This window comes from Mus caroli, unplaced genomic scaffold (assembly GCF_978045245.1).
Source record: "Mus caroli unplaced genomic scaffold, Mus_caroli_1 scaffold_1, whole genome shotgun sequence".
NCBI classification, from domain to species: Eukaryota; Metazoa; Chordata; class Mammalia; order Rodentia; family Muridae; genus Mus; species Mus caroli.
In genome coordinates, this window is record NW_028227256.1 from 96,460,132 (window position 1) to 96,476,372 (window position 16,241).

General features: G+C 39.3%; 1 protein-coding gene across 1 annotated transcript in view; it reads left to right on the plus strand.

The window, feature by feature from the left end:
• Positions 1-16,241, plus strand: part of LOC110291812 (contactin-associated protein like 5-2) — a 718,290-nt gene that overhangs the window by 169,486 nt on the left and 532,563 nt on the right. The window contains exon 3 of the mRNA XM_029482783.2: positions 7,860-8,053. Coding sequence (XP_029338643.1) covers positions 7,860-8,053 — 194 coding nt within the window. The remainder of the gene's footprint in view (positions 1-7,859; positions 8,054-16,241) is intronic.

Consider the following 16,241-nt stretch of genomic DNA (forward strand, 5'->3'; position numbering starts at 1 on the left):
ATGCTGCATTATAGGAAATAAACCACACAATTCTGAGCATGTGGTAGAAGTGGGCAGGAGGGTCACATCTATTAAAGGTACTCATTTATTACCATCATCCCTTTGATGCCCCAAAGTCCAGCATTTGAACCCTATAAACACCTTAAGGGAACTGAGACTAAAATTAGATTCCTGGCCAGGCTTCTGATTTCCTGGTACTTGGAGATGCTGTTTAAGGGTTAAATACTCACGCACAGACCCAAGATATGTTTTCTTCCCAGCTGATATGAGAAAAAGGCTGCTGTCAATGGCTGATTACTCCCTAACCCCACACTTGACAGAAACTATTCACTGAAGGTCATCACAGTACAGAGCTTTGGTGTGCAGCTAGCTCTCACAGCTTTGCTCCCTGTCAGGGAATATTCAGAGGCAAAGAATGCCCCAGCAGAAAAGCTCCACATCAAGGCTACATCAAGGTCTTTTTCTCTTTGCTCAGCAATGCCTTTGACTCTGCCTATCCTGATGCATTCCTTAATCACTTCCTGTCAGAGTCAGTCTTCAAATCCCCCAGCTTATTCCCACTATGCTGTGATAACTGTGGGCACCCCCTGTGATGGTAGAACAGACATCTCATTTACACCCAGATTTAGAGTTCCATGAGAAAGGGCTGCCTTTCACACAGTTTTCTTACCTTCACTAGTCTCCTGGTGTCATGTACGAATGAATTATTTGCACTGAAGTCTTTGTTTCATATTTGATATCCAGAGGAACTGAAGTAACAGGACCCCCAAAAGATTCTTCCAACATTGCACCAGTGGCGCACATCTCTTTAATATAACTGGGTCTGATTCAGACACAAAGGTGTCCTCCCTCTCCAAGAATCTCCTGTTAGGAATTACTTTGCTTTTCTTTGCAAATTTGTCTCAATCAGCCCCACCCCAGGTATATATATATATCCCTATTCCCTATCTCTCTCTCTCTCTCTCTCTCTCTCTCTCTCTCTCTCTCTCTCTCTCTCTCTCTCTCTTTTTATCTCTGCAGATAAGTAGGTAGGTAGATAGATAGATAGATAGATCCATGTTTCTTATATCTCTCTGTGTATGTGCCACTTATTTGTAGAAGCCAGAATAAGTAATGGGATACCATGTACCCAGATTTATAGATAGTTGTGAGCTTGCCTGATAAAGGTGCTAGGAACCCACCTTGATTCCTCCAGATGAATGGTAATTAAGCTATCATTCTAGGCCTATCCTATAGAATTCTATTCTTTTTTAAAAATCACATTGAGTAATTTTGAAGTTGCTATTTAGTTTTCTTCTTGGACCTTGTTATCCCTTAAACTGGAACTTTGGTAAATGAGTAACAGTCACCTGTATCATCCTGTCATGCTGTACATGCCTGGTGCCACAAGAAGTGTTCATCCAACTATGTTCCAGCCGTAAGAGTTTTTGCTCAGCACAGACCCAGTTTCATATGGGTGAGAGTGTTCTACAAAGAGGAACAGGTGTCCTGCTAAATGTTGCAGATGCAAGCACATATGAGCATAATGTTATTCCTCTTACATACATGATGCAGTGTCATGTTCATAGAAGAGCCTCTCATGAGTGTTAAGTATGTGTATTTATGTGTGTGTGTGTGTATGTCAAAAGATAATCTCGTGTGATTTTCAGACTCAACCCACCTTACTACTACTGCTGCTTATCATTATTATAATTATAACAATGATAATAATAATTATTATTATTATTACTATTGGTAGTAGTAACAACAACAAAACAACAACAATAATAGGAGACAGGTTTTACAAAGGCCTGAAACTTCTGAAACTCACCAAGTAGGCTTGTCAGTGAGCCTCAGCCTCAGTGTTCTATTTGTCTCCTCCTTCCTAAAACTAATATAGCAGCTATGAGCCATTATGTTCTTTATGTGAGTATGGGTGTTTGGGTTTGAACTCTAGATTTATGTTTGAAAGGCAAATGATGTCTCTATTGAATGAGCCAGCTTGCCAGCCATGAGTTCTCTGCTTACTTTTTACAGTGTTTTACTCACTTAGTATATCTGTCTATAAAATAATTTTGAATACTGGCTTACAGGGTCATCAAGTGTGTCATAACTGAGGCTACAGCTTGTCCTTCCTGCTAGCTCCCCCTTCATTTGTGAAAAAATGTTTGCTCTTCATAGACATCTGTGTGATGTGTGGGGAGACATGGGACTTGGAAACATGTTAATTATAAGATTTACTTTATGGTTAAAAACGAGTCAAGACCTGGGTTAGTAGGTAAATTTTTAAAGTGCTTACTGTAGAAGCATCGAGGCTTGTGTTAGGATACTCGACATCACGCAATAGCCAGACCTGGTTGGCCCAGTAAAGAGAGTCTGCAACTAGGCTCAAGAACACTAAATGACCTTGCCCACAAGTTATTTCAGATTTGCTAAATAATGATGCTAACAGCCAATATCTGGGCAGAAGAGGTTTAGGGTTCCTAGACTTGGGATCAAAGGAAAATAACTAGGGGCAAAAAAAGGTAGAGAAAGGAGAAAGCCACCATGGCTTAGGTGAGTCAAATGACCATGTGGATTAGCAAATCGGGAGTTAAGAGCAGCCCAGACAAAACATGGCAAATTATGAAATGGGATTATTGGCTGGGAAATAGATACAACAGCATAGAGGGTAGATATCAACCCAGTTCTTGTGCTGACTAAGGCTTATTGTAATTTAAAAGTTGTGTGTATCTTTTATCTAGTAAATAAAGAAAAAGGTGAGGTAGAAACCTGGGATTGGCCTTAATATTTCTACAACAAAGCCTGAATGTCAGAAATTACTGCACTGGGAAGGAGGAGAAAAGTTATGCCTGGCTATTCCTTGGCAAGTATAGCTGAATCATTTTATGCCAATGTTTGAGTTTGCTTTCTGGTGCTATGATAAAACACTGGTCTAAAGCAACTTAGAGGAGGAAAAGTTTTCTTTGGCTTACACTTACAAGTCACTTCCATCTTTGAGAGTATTTGGTGCAGGAACTCAAGCAGGAACCTGGAGGCTGAAAACATTGAACACTACACTTTGCTGGCTTAATCACAGGCTTCTACTTTGTTAGCGTCTTTATAAAACCCACCATCTCCTGTCAAAGGAAGGGAGTTGTCCACTGTGGATCTGGGCCTCCAAATCGATTAATAGTCAAGATCATCCCTACAGGCTTATCTGAGCAATCTCTCAATTGATCAGAGCCTAGATGTCTCTAGGCTATGTTAGGGTGAAGTTAAATAGGACATCAGGGAGAGATCTTGCCTCAAAACCAAAATGGAGTGCAATACAGATAGACAGTAAACACTTAACTCTGACTTTCAGACACATATGCACAAGAACCCAAATCATCTATGCAGATTCATACAAGCACACACATGGCCGTACATATGCACAAAATAAAAAGAAATAAAATAAAATACGCCATTGTCCTTATAACCTATTATTGTGAAAGCATTGGATGTCACATCTAACTCGTTCAGTTAGCCTTGTACAGATGGAGACTATTTTGGAATGCCTGCTATTTAGTTTCCCTGAAATGAAACTATGTTCTTTTCACTGTGTTTCATTTTCAATGTGGGACATGCATCTATTCTCATTTCCATTTTTGAGGAGGAGGAAAAGAAAAACAGGTAGAATGGAGGGAGTTCTGACTTCCCCATGAGTTATTCTGTTTCACAATCAGAATCTTCCCAGCCTGCATTCAAGTTATCAGCAAGGTGGCATAGAAGGCTGAGAGAGAGGTTTGCCAAGGTAAAAAGACAAGTTTATTTGCTTTATTTAAAGTTTGATTATGCTTTATACAAGTGGTTTGTACATGCTTATGATTTTTAGTCACTGCTAAACCTATGGCATAAGCCTGAAGCCAGAAAAATGGAGTTAAAGTCTCTAGTTACATTCTCAACACTGGTGCTAGGCCTGGTTTATTTCCTGATACCTGGGTAATAAAATAACAGTTTGGGAATAGATCAGCGGGTAGAGGTACTTGCTGCCAAGCTGAATGACCTAGGTGCAATCCACATGGTCTACAGGATGGAAGGGTAGAATCAACACACACAGTTGTCCTCTGACCTACATGTGGACACCATGGGATACTCCTACCAACCCACATGCACATACTAATACAATAAGTAATGTTTTCAAATGAAATACAATTACGGATTTCCCTGAAAATCTAGAGAAACACTGGAGTGAACTTGAGTTATGGCTTAGGTGGGAACAAGGATTATGAGTGAGATGTGGTTAGGAACATAGAACTTTGTTGCAGGATTCACAATCTCCTGCTTGGTCAATTATAGGTCACATGAGGTTGGATAAACTGACTGACTTCCTGGCAATGGGTCTGAACACAGTTGGGAAAACCTCCACTAATCTAACCCTGGGAGAAGAACTTGGTACTGACCTGACCTCAATTTTTTGTACTCAGATCTAGATGCACCAAGTTTTCTGAAAAGAACAAGAAAAAAAGAAAAAAACCCTGAAGTTAGTAATACAGTGGGGAGCATACTCATATATTGCTAAATTGGTAATTAGCTAATATACACAAAGCCCTGGTTAGATTCCCAACATTATGTAAAATCAGGCAGCATGGCACTAACCTGTGATCCCAACATTCTGTAGATGTAAGCAGGGGATTCATAGTTCAATATCATCCTCAGCTACATAAGGAATTTTAGGTCACCCTGGACTCCATGGGATCTGGCCTAAAAGAAAGAAAAAATAATGTCAACAACCCAGTATGCAGTTAGTAAAGCTTATAGGGTGTTAGAAACCAAATCAGACATAGTCTTAAAATCATCCTTAATTCTGGATGCTGTACCTATCTTAGGTGAGATCTTATTTTCTCTTTTCATTTGCAACTTAAAAGAGGCTCAGCAGGTAAGACATCTACATCCAAGGCTAATTCCCTGATTTTTAATCCCTAAGATTCACATTACAGAAGAAGAAAACCAAGTCCCACAAAATGTTTCCTGATTTTTACATGCATGCATTGACACACAAGTGTCCAAAGGTGGACAGACAAATGCACACTGAATAAATAGATAAATGAATAAATGAATAAATGTCATACATGCAGATGTGCAAATACCTGTGTAATGTCAGCGACCCAATTAACATAATGCAAGCAATAAACCAAATCCATAGCATTTGCATCCACTTACTATCAAGTTTTAGTGTTGCTGAGGAGACGCTGTTTAAAATCACTTTGAATTTTTTACCTTTTAAAATAAGTGAATTCTCTAAAATGAGCATCAATAGAGATTGCACATGATGAATGCTTCAAGATTTAGCTTGAATTTCCTAGGAAAATAAAATCTGCACCTCTTTCAGTTCTAAGGAGTCAGCAGAGAGGTAGGCGTAGTAGTTGGGACTTTTGAGCATGGTGAATAGTAGTGATAGTAGTAACAGAAAGTGTGTATTTCTTGGGCTGATATCTCAGGAGATTCAACTGCTTCCTCCCAAGACTATTAACCTATTGAATTTGTTTTTCTCTATTATTTATTGAGAAATACATGGATATATATATATATATATATATATATATATATATATATATATATAATATGTTTTAATCAAGCCAACCCATTTTCCCTCCCCTCCTATTCCTCTTCTATGGCCTCTACTATTTATTCCTCCTATCTTCATTTGTTTTACATTTTCTGTTTTTGCTTCTGTTGTTTTTGTGGGTGGTGGAGGTGTTTGTGTTCATGTGAAAACACTTATTGAAATAGTCCCCTCTTTCTGCCACATGGCTCTGAGGATGGTTGGGAACAAACCTTTTTCACAATGAGATGTCTCCTCAGCCTGAGATTCCCTGGGGATGAGCCACATGACTTCCTCTTACAACCTAATCTCAGGGAGCTGCATTTCTCTTAACTGAATCTGAATCCTGGCTGTCTGGATGTTTAAACTATTTTGACCTCTTCCTTCCACTATGTCATGAGATGTATGTTACTTCTTTCATAGGGCATTGTGCAGGGAGTCAAAGCATACTGAACACAGTAAATTCCAGTATACAGTAGCTGAGTCACAATAAGCATTGATTCTTATCCCTACTCTGGATTGGTTCAGTCTAACAAGTACATGGGGGGTTCCCTCCAAGTGATGGTGCAGACACTCAACATCTTCCCCAGTAACTATTCCAGCACCATCTAGACCTCCTGTGCTGTATATGTTATGGGATTATGAAAACAGGGGGAAAGACATAACCAGAAGTCTACTTATAGCTTTATTCTTGAGAACTTGGTCTTGTAGGTATAGCTGGATTACTATAAAAAGAAAAAAAAAATGAAAAAAGAAAATCAGTCATCCCTCCCCCCACATCACAAAGACACACACACACACACACAACTCATACTAGAACAAGAGTGGAGAGTATCAGCATACCATAGGGCCTATCTTGTTTGTGGCATACTAACCACTAAGAAGAACACATTTCAAAGTAGATGACAATTATGGGCCTTTCTCCATCCCTGTTTCAAATCTCATTTAGTTGGTGGAACTAAAAAGAATCTTATCAAACAAGAGTACTTCAGATAAGCTGATGCTGGAAGACAATCTGTGCAGCAGAAGCCAAAATGCAGAGTGTCCCTGAGCTATTAAGTCAGGTCTGAATGAATTTGCAATGGAGACCATAAATACAAAGTACTTGAGCTACCAAGCTGAGGTCTGAGTAAATTCTCTTTCATTTGGTAGGAGGTAAACTAGAGCATCAGGAGAATGTGCATGGAAGTTTAAGGAAATGGCAAAACTATTATGCTATATTTAGAAGCACTTTTCCATCCAGATCTCAGCAAAGGAGCCAGCAAGATGGTTGATTTTTCCCACACACCTGTCCATCTCAAAAGACACTGCAGCATCCCTCAGCCGACATTCCAGAGTACTTGAGAATTAAGCAGTCATTAAAAGTTTATATTGATTTACTTTTTCCTTACTTAAGGTGGAGACAAAAACTTAAGGCATAGGTTTTCCAATTCCAAGAAAATGAATATTGATTAACTTCAAAGTTCAAATTTCATGATTAGTCTAGGAACCAAGCAGCTATTGCAAAGCCCTTTTGAGTACAGTGGGTTATATGTGAGATGTGACAGATGTCCTCAAGTACTGCAGCTGCATATGTATCAATTCCTCTTCTGTTCCTAGCACGTGGATGATTATAGAACTATCTGCTTCCCACCTTTCCAGGCATGGCTACCCTGGACTCAGGTTTTGGCTTTACTGGCTCTGTTTTAGGCATATAAAGTTTGCAAGACCAAGGGGCCTCTCTTCCCAATGATGGCATACTAGGCCATCTTCTGATACATATGCAGCTAGAGACACGAGCTCCGGGCGGGAAAAACAAAAAGGCCTTTCTAAGCACCTGCTAAGACATTCTGTATCCTGTACCAGCATTGTAACTTCTGTCTTTCTCTTGTGAAGGTTCCTTACAGACTTTCTTTGAACCTTTCATTTCCCTTCTCCAAGCATTTTCCTCATGGAGAATAAAGGTTAAAGTAATCAATAAAGCCCATGGAATGCTTAATGAAATCTGTCTTTCAGCTCTGTATCCACACTGAGATATGAGTCCTCTAGTAGGTTCATCGTACAGATTTGGACAGAGAAAGGAAAAAATGGAGCTAAAGAGAGATGAATATTAGAAGGAAAGAAAGAGGAATGAAGTTGGCCCCAATAAACACTGCCCTTTCCCTGGACCAGATACCCTGGGATATAGGTTAGAAAATTGGTTCTGAAAGTACTAGGAGCTTAAGTTCAGAAACAAAAGCTGTGCCATAATTGAACATAGTTTCATTGATCTTTGGCATAAGAAATGGTGACTTCCTAAGGCATTATTACAAGTCTTTCTTTCACTATATTCCAGGAACTGGTGGTTGGTCTCCAGCAGATTCCAGTGCCCATCAGTGGCTGCAATTGGACTTGGGAAACAGAGTAGAGATTACAGCAGTGGCCACACAGGGAAGATATGGGAGCTCTGACTGGGTAACAAGCTATTGCCTGGTATTCAGCGACACAGGGCACAACTGGCAACAGTACAAGCAAGAAGACAGCATCTGGGTAGGAAATACTTTCCTTTTCAAGTGAATAAAGATAAGATATGCTAATGCTAACCAGTGAGTGTCTCTGCCATCTCACTGTAACCAGACTGTGTAGCCTAATAACTGTACTGTATCTATTCAGAAATAATGAGATCACATCTAGGCCCTGGTTCAAGTGTAGTTCTATTTCAAGGGAAATTGGACTACCAGCTGTAGAGAGATTGGTGTGTTACTTCCTTTATTGAAATTTCAATGGTTTTAAACACAAAATCTTCTATGTCAACTATAAAAATTGGAAAACATGGTTATAAAATATGATTGTCAGTAAGCTTGTGTCATTGGCTATCTTACTTTCTTATGTTCATTGTCTGTGGTAAAATTCTGCCAAGAAAAGTCAAGTAACTGTGAAATGGCTCACTTTGGCTTAATGTGCAAGTTTACATTCCATCTTGGCAGGGAATTCACATTTGTCAGAGATTAAAGTTGCTGGTCACATGACATCCATAATCAGAAGGAGCAGTGAATGTTGTTAGGTCAGTGCTCAACTCACTTTCTTCACTTTTATCTAGTTCATGATCTTAGCTAGGGAAAGCCACTGCCCAGTGTTGGCAAGTGTTCCCATGTAAATAAGCACAAACAAGAAAGTTCACTACAGACATGCTCAGAGGCTCATTGCTCAACTGATTTTAGATTTTGTCAAATTGACATTCACCATCATATTGGTTGAGGATATGTCTGCATATATATCAGACACTTTTCATAACTTGTCTAAATAACTCAACTATGTCACTTGTCCAACATTGCTATTTGTAGGATTACATCTGAGGATTCTGTACTCTATTCTGAGTATGCTGAACAGCCAGCCACCACTCACAGTTCTAAAAATATTCAAATATATATGACAATGTTTACATTAAATCCCAGGGTTGAGGGGGAAAAGTGGGGATAGCCCCTGCTGGGTCCTGAGAGGAGGAGAGTCCTTGGCCTGTCCAGAGGGTGGCTTAGATTGGTGGAGGCCATAGCTGGGAGCCTGAGAGGTCTTCTGCAAGAGATTAGTGGCTGACTCTTTAGAAGGCCTGTTCCATGGCTCCTCATGGTAGATCCTGATGAAAAGAGACAGTCTATGGTTTTAAAGAATTTATTGTCATGGTGGAGAGTAGCAATGAGTAAAACCATACACCACTTTCTCAGGAAGGGCCTGGGGTTAAATATCTTTTGCAAGGAGGAATGCCTGGGAAGGGAGTTTATTGGCTAAACCTCCAGGCCTTTAGGTACCTCATTAAAATGAAGATCTGTCTTGAGACTACATGACCTGTGGTCATGTCCTCTACCTATGGAGAGGCTTGGGGTATTGCCCTTACTTGATTGATGGCCACAAAATTATGGAGGACTGTGGACTCCTATCAAGAGCCTGTTGCCAATCCATTTTTCTTTCTTAAGTGAAAATTTGCATTGATGTTTCAGGGTATTGCCTGCTTTGGGTATAGCCTCTTCAGTAAGCTAGTGCTTTTCTACATTTACCTGTGTACACAGGTGGTACTTAATAACATTCCTTGGACATGGAGTCAACATGTAGACTTCAGAATTAATACTCATGGACACTGTGTGTAAATAAGCAGATAATTGTAGTCACTACCATGCTTGCATTTGCAGTTGGATATCTGTTTAAAATTAACTCTTCTAAATCCACTGCTATGAAATGAAATGAATCTTCTTGTTACAGTACTCTAAGTTTTTTAGGAAGTTCAACTCATAATAGTATGCTTAATATATATATATATATATATATATATATATATATATATATATATACCAAATATGTTCTGAAGACTTTCTCTTTAGAATAGAAGTCAGAGTTAATATTTCAATTTTAACACTTTTTGCCTCTTTAAAAATTACTGAATCACATGAAGTATTATAGTGTCTGCAAAAGTGAGAGTTATTTCTAATTGCTTCTTCTTTACTGAGATATGTGTTTGTGTGTGTGTGTCTGTGTGTGTAATGATGTGCATGCACATGTGTGTGATTGCATGTGGAGGTCTAACCTAACATGTGTCTGTCCTCTATGTATTTTTGGAGCCAGGTTTTCTCAGTAGCCTGGATCCCTTGAATTTGACTCTGCTGGTTAACCCGCAGATCCTAGGAATCCACATGTCTCTACCTGTCCAGTGCTTGGATTATAAAGGTACACCCAAAACCCCAAATTTTCTCTTGGTTCAGATCCTTAGTTTGCATACCAAGCACTTTACCAACCAAGAAATCTCTACCAAGAAATCTCAGTACTGAGAATTTACTACTATATACACAATTTCTGTTTCATCTTTAAGCTGTTGATTTCTCTATATATTTTGTCTCTGTTTTGAAGTTTAAAATAATCTGTGGCTCTGATAAGTAAATCCCTAGGAAGCTTAACTTCCTCTCTTGAAGACCAAGTGTAATGAGGATGCTGACCTCATATGACCTGTAAAAGGGATTTTCAAAAATGAGCATGCTTCAAAATAGCCCCACAGGGCTTGTTAAGGTGCAGTGTACTGAGCTCTGCTTGGAGAATATCCAAACCAGTTTTTCAGAGTAGGTTTAAGAATTTACATTTCTAAAAAAGTATCAGGTAATTGTGGGGCATCTGGTCAGGCCCTCCCTTTGTGAAGCTCTGTGTAAGTGTAAACTGTACGTGATTGATTCATGCACGCGATGAGCTTTGACCAGAGCTAAAGTGATGAGAACCATGACTACTGCTTTTAAAGCCAGTGTGTGGCAAACACTTAGAGAAGATACCCAGTGTACACAGGCTCTCAGCTTCTTTATTTTGAGCTTTGAATACAAAAGAAAGAACAATATTTCAGTGCTTTTTGAGTAAACTGAAAACTCAGTGGGACAGGTAAGCTCTCCTTAGGTTAAGGGCTATTTCCCAGGCAGGCTCATTAAGAAAAATTGGCTCAGAGGCTTTTCAGCAGACAAAGAGGCGCTATAGCTGAACCTAGGGGAGTTGCTGACGCCTAAAGAAAAGAACTCTCGGCCAAAATCTGAAACCCCAGGTGTCTACATGCCCTGCAGTCAAATGGAAAGCATCCAGGCCTGGAAGGGTTCCTGGAAACAAAAGACTCTCCCTGGCTTAAAAACAAAGAAAAGAAGCTCAAAGGAAATTCATCTCAATAAGATTATTAAGCCCATTATCACAATAGCAGTCAGTGCTAAGGAGAGAATGTGATATAAAAACCAGAAAGCACAATCCATTAAGGAGGGCTATATTGTTGTTGGCTCAGTGTGAGCTGCGAGCAAAGAGGGATAATGGAAAATTGATGGATGCAGGGTTTAATAAATGACCCACCCCACAAGATAAATGTGGAGTAGTGCTGGAGTTGATTTGTTTCATGATTGTTGATTTGTTTTCTATGCCTGGTTACAGTGATTCACATGGGGAAAATATTTCTCTATGTCTGAGAGTATCAAAATACTTTAAATACTGTTCTGAACTACAGGAAAATACCAACTGGACCCATAATATGTGTTTAACATCTCCCATTTTCATTAAAAATAGTTATTTCATTTTGTAACCCGAGAATGTATCAGAAACTTAGCTACAGTCTACAGATGAAGGTAATAGCGATTTTTTTCCCTTCAAAGTTATCTCAGAAAAGAGGTGCCCAAAGATGAAGAGAATGCTCATTAGGTAAAAAAGCAGAGACCTGAGTTCATTTCAGTTTTCCTCATCAATGTATGGTGGGTCAGAACCACCTATAAGTCTAACTCTTGTAGATCCAATATTCATGACCTTCATCACATTCATTTACACACACACACACACACACACACACAAACACACACACACACACATACATACACACACACACATCTACAAACAAAACAGGACTACCACAAAAAAATTAAAAACAAGGGTCCTTTAGAACTATGCCGGAGTTTTCAAAGAATCCTGGGTCTCTCATTTCCTGTCTTGTGTGAGTATATTTTAGTATATCAAGCATGTCTGACACTATAGATTAAGTTGATTTTTAAAGTAAGATGTGTCAATCTTCTGTAAGAGACAGACAAATGCATGGAAAGGATACCGTAAAGCTCTGTGTGAGGCTGGGGAGATATGTGTTTCAGGCTTGTCAATAGATCAAACTGTATGGTACCTTTTCCCTTGAAGTGATTTTAACTTTATAAATATTTGGCTACATTTTTGTGTCATCTTTCTATTTTTATGACAAGCTGCAATGATAGATGTCCAGACTTCTATTAAGAGAATGATAAGCTTAGTATCTATAAGGGACAAGGACTTAGCCGGATAAGCATCTTTGCTGACTGAGGATCTGCTTGAGATGGACATAGAAATATTGAGTGCGTAATCTCCTGGCCATGGACTTAGTCTAAGGTAGCTGCTTCTGTGATGTGCTGCTGTTTCAGACATTGTGTCTATGTGAATGCTGTATGTTAATGAGAACAGAAGGTATACACATAAGGCTCACATGGCTACATTACATAAAAAGGTAACTTGCTGCATTAGCATTAAGATCTGAGTTCAAATACCAGGTGTGGTTCCACACATTTGTAAGCCCAGAGCTGTGCAGGACTGAGATTGAAAGACCGATGAACATTCTGGCTGCCAGGTAGCTCAAGGACCAGTCAGAGGCCTTGTCTCAAGAGAATAAGTCAAAGACTGTCAGAGCAGAGTACTTTCTGTCTTTCTCTGGACTCTGCTCATATGCACAGGATACATATACCCACACATACATGTGCACATACACTCCCAAATCAAAACACAAAGATGTTTGCACATGCACAGAAAAAATGCATATAGTGTATAAGAAAGATAACCTAAGCCACCTTAGTGAAGAGATAACAGGGAATCTGTGCTTGACAAAAACTCTACTTAGAGGTCAGATCTGGGTGTCCTATCCATTGAGATAGCTTTTCCCACACCTGCAAACACTAAGACTGTATTGCTAATGTGGTTGGATACATAGAAGTGACTATACTTCCAGGGATTCCTGAGTGATGACCAGGTACTCTGCCAAGCAAGTTTAGTGCTGCTTCTCTCCCAGACCAGAAAAGGCTTGATCTAGGAGCCCCAGTGTTCTTGTATTTTGCTTCTCTTTCCCTGCTGGGTATTCTAGTTACAGTTCAGGCATGTTCTTTATGCACCTCCTTCATCCCACTAATATGTCATCATGTCAGTGTTCTCCTTTGAGAAAGATTTGTCACTTAATAACTTCTGAAACAATTAGATGACAATTCAATAAGTGGATTTGTCAGTTCTGTGTAAAGAAAAAGAAAAATTATTTTGTAAGAACATGAAAAATCTTCAAACATTGTAGAGATTTTAAAAATATAGTCAGAGAACTCAAAATTTGAAGTTTTTTAAAATTTGTAAACTTCTTGAAGATGTTTATAAAACCATTCCTTCAGGAACCTGAAGTCTTCCAGATAGCTATATTTAAATATACAGATTTGAGTGAAAAAATTATTCTTTAGAGTGTGACCCTAGTATTTAAACAAGAGTTGGGAAATTCTCTCGAAACACACACACACACACACACACACACACACGTATACGTATATGTATATGTATATCACTTCCTCCCAAGAGAAATCTTCCCAATTCTCAATCATTCCAATACTCAGTCTTTCCAACTCACAATTTTCCTAAACAGCACTATTAGCTAGGATCCAAGGGTTCAATCATATGATCCTTTAGAAGATGTTTCATATTTAAACTGTGACAGATGGGCTGCAGAGATGGCTCAGAACTTAAGAGCACTGACTGCTTTTCTAATAATAATTTCTGAAACAATAGGATAACTCTCCTGTTCAATTCCCAGAAAATACATGGTGGCTCATAACCATCTATAATTAGATCTGGTGCTCTCTTCTGGTATGTAGGCATACATACAGGCAGAATTCTCTGTGTGTATGTGTGTGTGTGTTCTTAAAAATAGCTACAACACTCAATAAAAGATATGAAAAGTTCCTGAATTAATTCTTTTTCAGATATAACATATGCTAATAAGTTTGTTTCCTGGCTGGTCTATCAATGAACCACAGACACTACTTGACGGTTGCAAGCCTTTACATTTTAGTGCCTTTAACTGTGGAAGCATGTCTGTATGCTGGTGCAGAGAAGTAGGCAGGGCAGAGGACAACTTAACTAGAACTTCTTGAGTGTTGTCTGTCTTAATTATTTTGAGATAAGACCTCTCATTAGCCTGGTGCTCATTAAGCTAGGCTAACTTGAAAATAAGCCCTAGAAATCTGCCTTTCAAAGCATGTACCACTAATACCTTGATTTTGCAAAATAGACTCTGTTGAATTCAAATTCAGGTCCTTGTGCCTATAAGGAAAGAATTTACCAACTGAACTATTACCTAGCATACAAGTAGGTTTTCTTTATTCGGTTTTGATTGGCCATTTTCCCCTCTCCATTTCTTCTGTTCAAGCCATTTAGAAGGAAGTATATTAGCAATATGTATGTAGTAGGTGACATCATTCTTCAGCAAATCATGGACCCTAACAAGGGAACATCAGGCACATAGCCTAGATATCAGAGTCCCTAAATGGGGAAGGAAAACTCAAGGAATTACCAGACTCTAGATCAGGGAGAGAAGTACTGGATCAAGAAAGATCTCAGAATTATGAAGACTGGAAACAATGTCTTCAGACAGGCAGAAAAAAAATCTCTTACATGGGAATTGAAATAAGGCATCTATATTCTGTTGTTGACTTTGTCCTTTATTGGCATACATATTTTCAAGCCCACTTTGAGCCTTTCAGGTTGAATATTAGACAAATACACAGCAGTCTTGCAATGAATGTTGACTGTAAAAAATGAATCATATGTCATTTTTCTGTTTGCTTGGAATCCCTAGCTTTCCTTGCTTCCTCCCACACATGACCCAGCAAATTTAATTTCCTCCCTCTCCCTCCAACCCCACACACTCTGAAAGCCTCAGGAGCAGAAAATGTACCAAAAAGGCCCAGTCCAGCAGTTCTAATATTCCAGACTGGTGTCCCAATCCCCCTCACCTTAAGTCATACTGCCCCTGCTCCACAATCTATAAGAGGCTTCCACAAAGTAGTCTGCTTACCATTAATTTTAGTATCATCCCCTGAGACTGGTGAAATTACCCAGTAGCCTGTTCTCAAGTAAACCTGCCTTTTTCTTTTCTTTTTTCTTTTTTTTTTTTTTTTTTTTTTTTGGTTTTTGAGACAGGGTTTCTCTGTATAGCTCTGGCTGTCCTGGAACTCACTTTGTAGACCAGGCTGACCTCGAACTCAGAAATCCAACTGCCTCTTCCTCCCAAGTGCTGGGATTAAAGGCATGTGCCACCATGCCCCACTGCCTTTTTCTTTTAATTTGTCTGTGTTAGCTCATTTCTTCAGAAGAGAAAACCTATCATTTCACTAAGGAGCAGCTAAATTTTATGATTAATCACAGAATTAGCTAGTGAGAAATATATTTACTTGCCATTGACTGCCTAGGAGTTAACAATAATGTCATCAGTTGGATCTCATGGAGGCATTTCCCCAACTGAAGCTCCTTTCTCTTGATAACTCCAGCTGTGTCAAGTTGACACAAAACTAGCCAGTACAATTGACCCCTTGTCAACTCGACACACAAACACATCACTAGTAAACCTCAACCCTTACATTCTTATTCATCCCCAAGATCTAAATAACTTTAAAAGTCCCACAGTTTTTACATATTAAAAGTTCAATCCTTTCAAAATATCCAATATATTTTAAAATCCAAAGTATTTTTACGATTAAGTCTCTTACCTGTGGGATCCACTAAAATACTTTCTTCCTTCAAGAGGGAAAAATATCAGGGCACAGTCACAATCAAAAGCAAAATTTAAACTCCAACTGTCCAATGTCTGGGATACAACTCACGATTTTCTGGGCTCCTCCAAGGGCTTGGGTCACTTCTCCAGCCCTGCCCTTTGTAGCACAAACCTTGTCTTCTAGGCTCCAGCTGCCTGTACTCCACTGCTGCTGCTGTTCTTGGTGGTCATCTCATGGTACTGGCATCTCCAAAACGCTGCATGACCCCTTCAGTTCTGGGCTGTCAATCTCAACTGAGGCTGCACCTTCACCAATGGCCTTCCATGGCCTCGCACAGTGCCGAGTCTCAGCTGATCTGCGTGACCCCTTTATGCCTTCAAAACCAGTACCACCTCGGTGATCCTTACACATTACCAAGTCCAGCC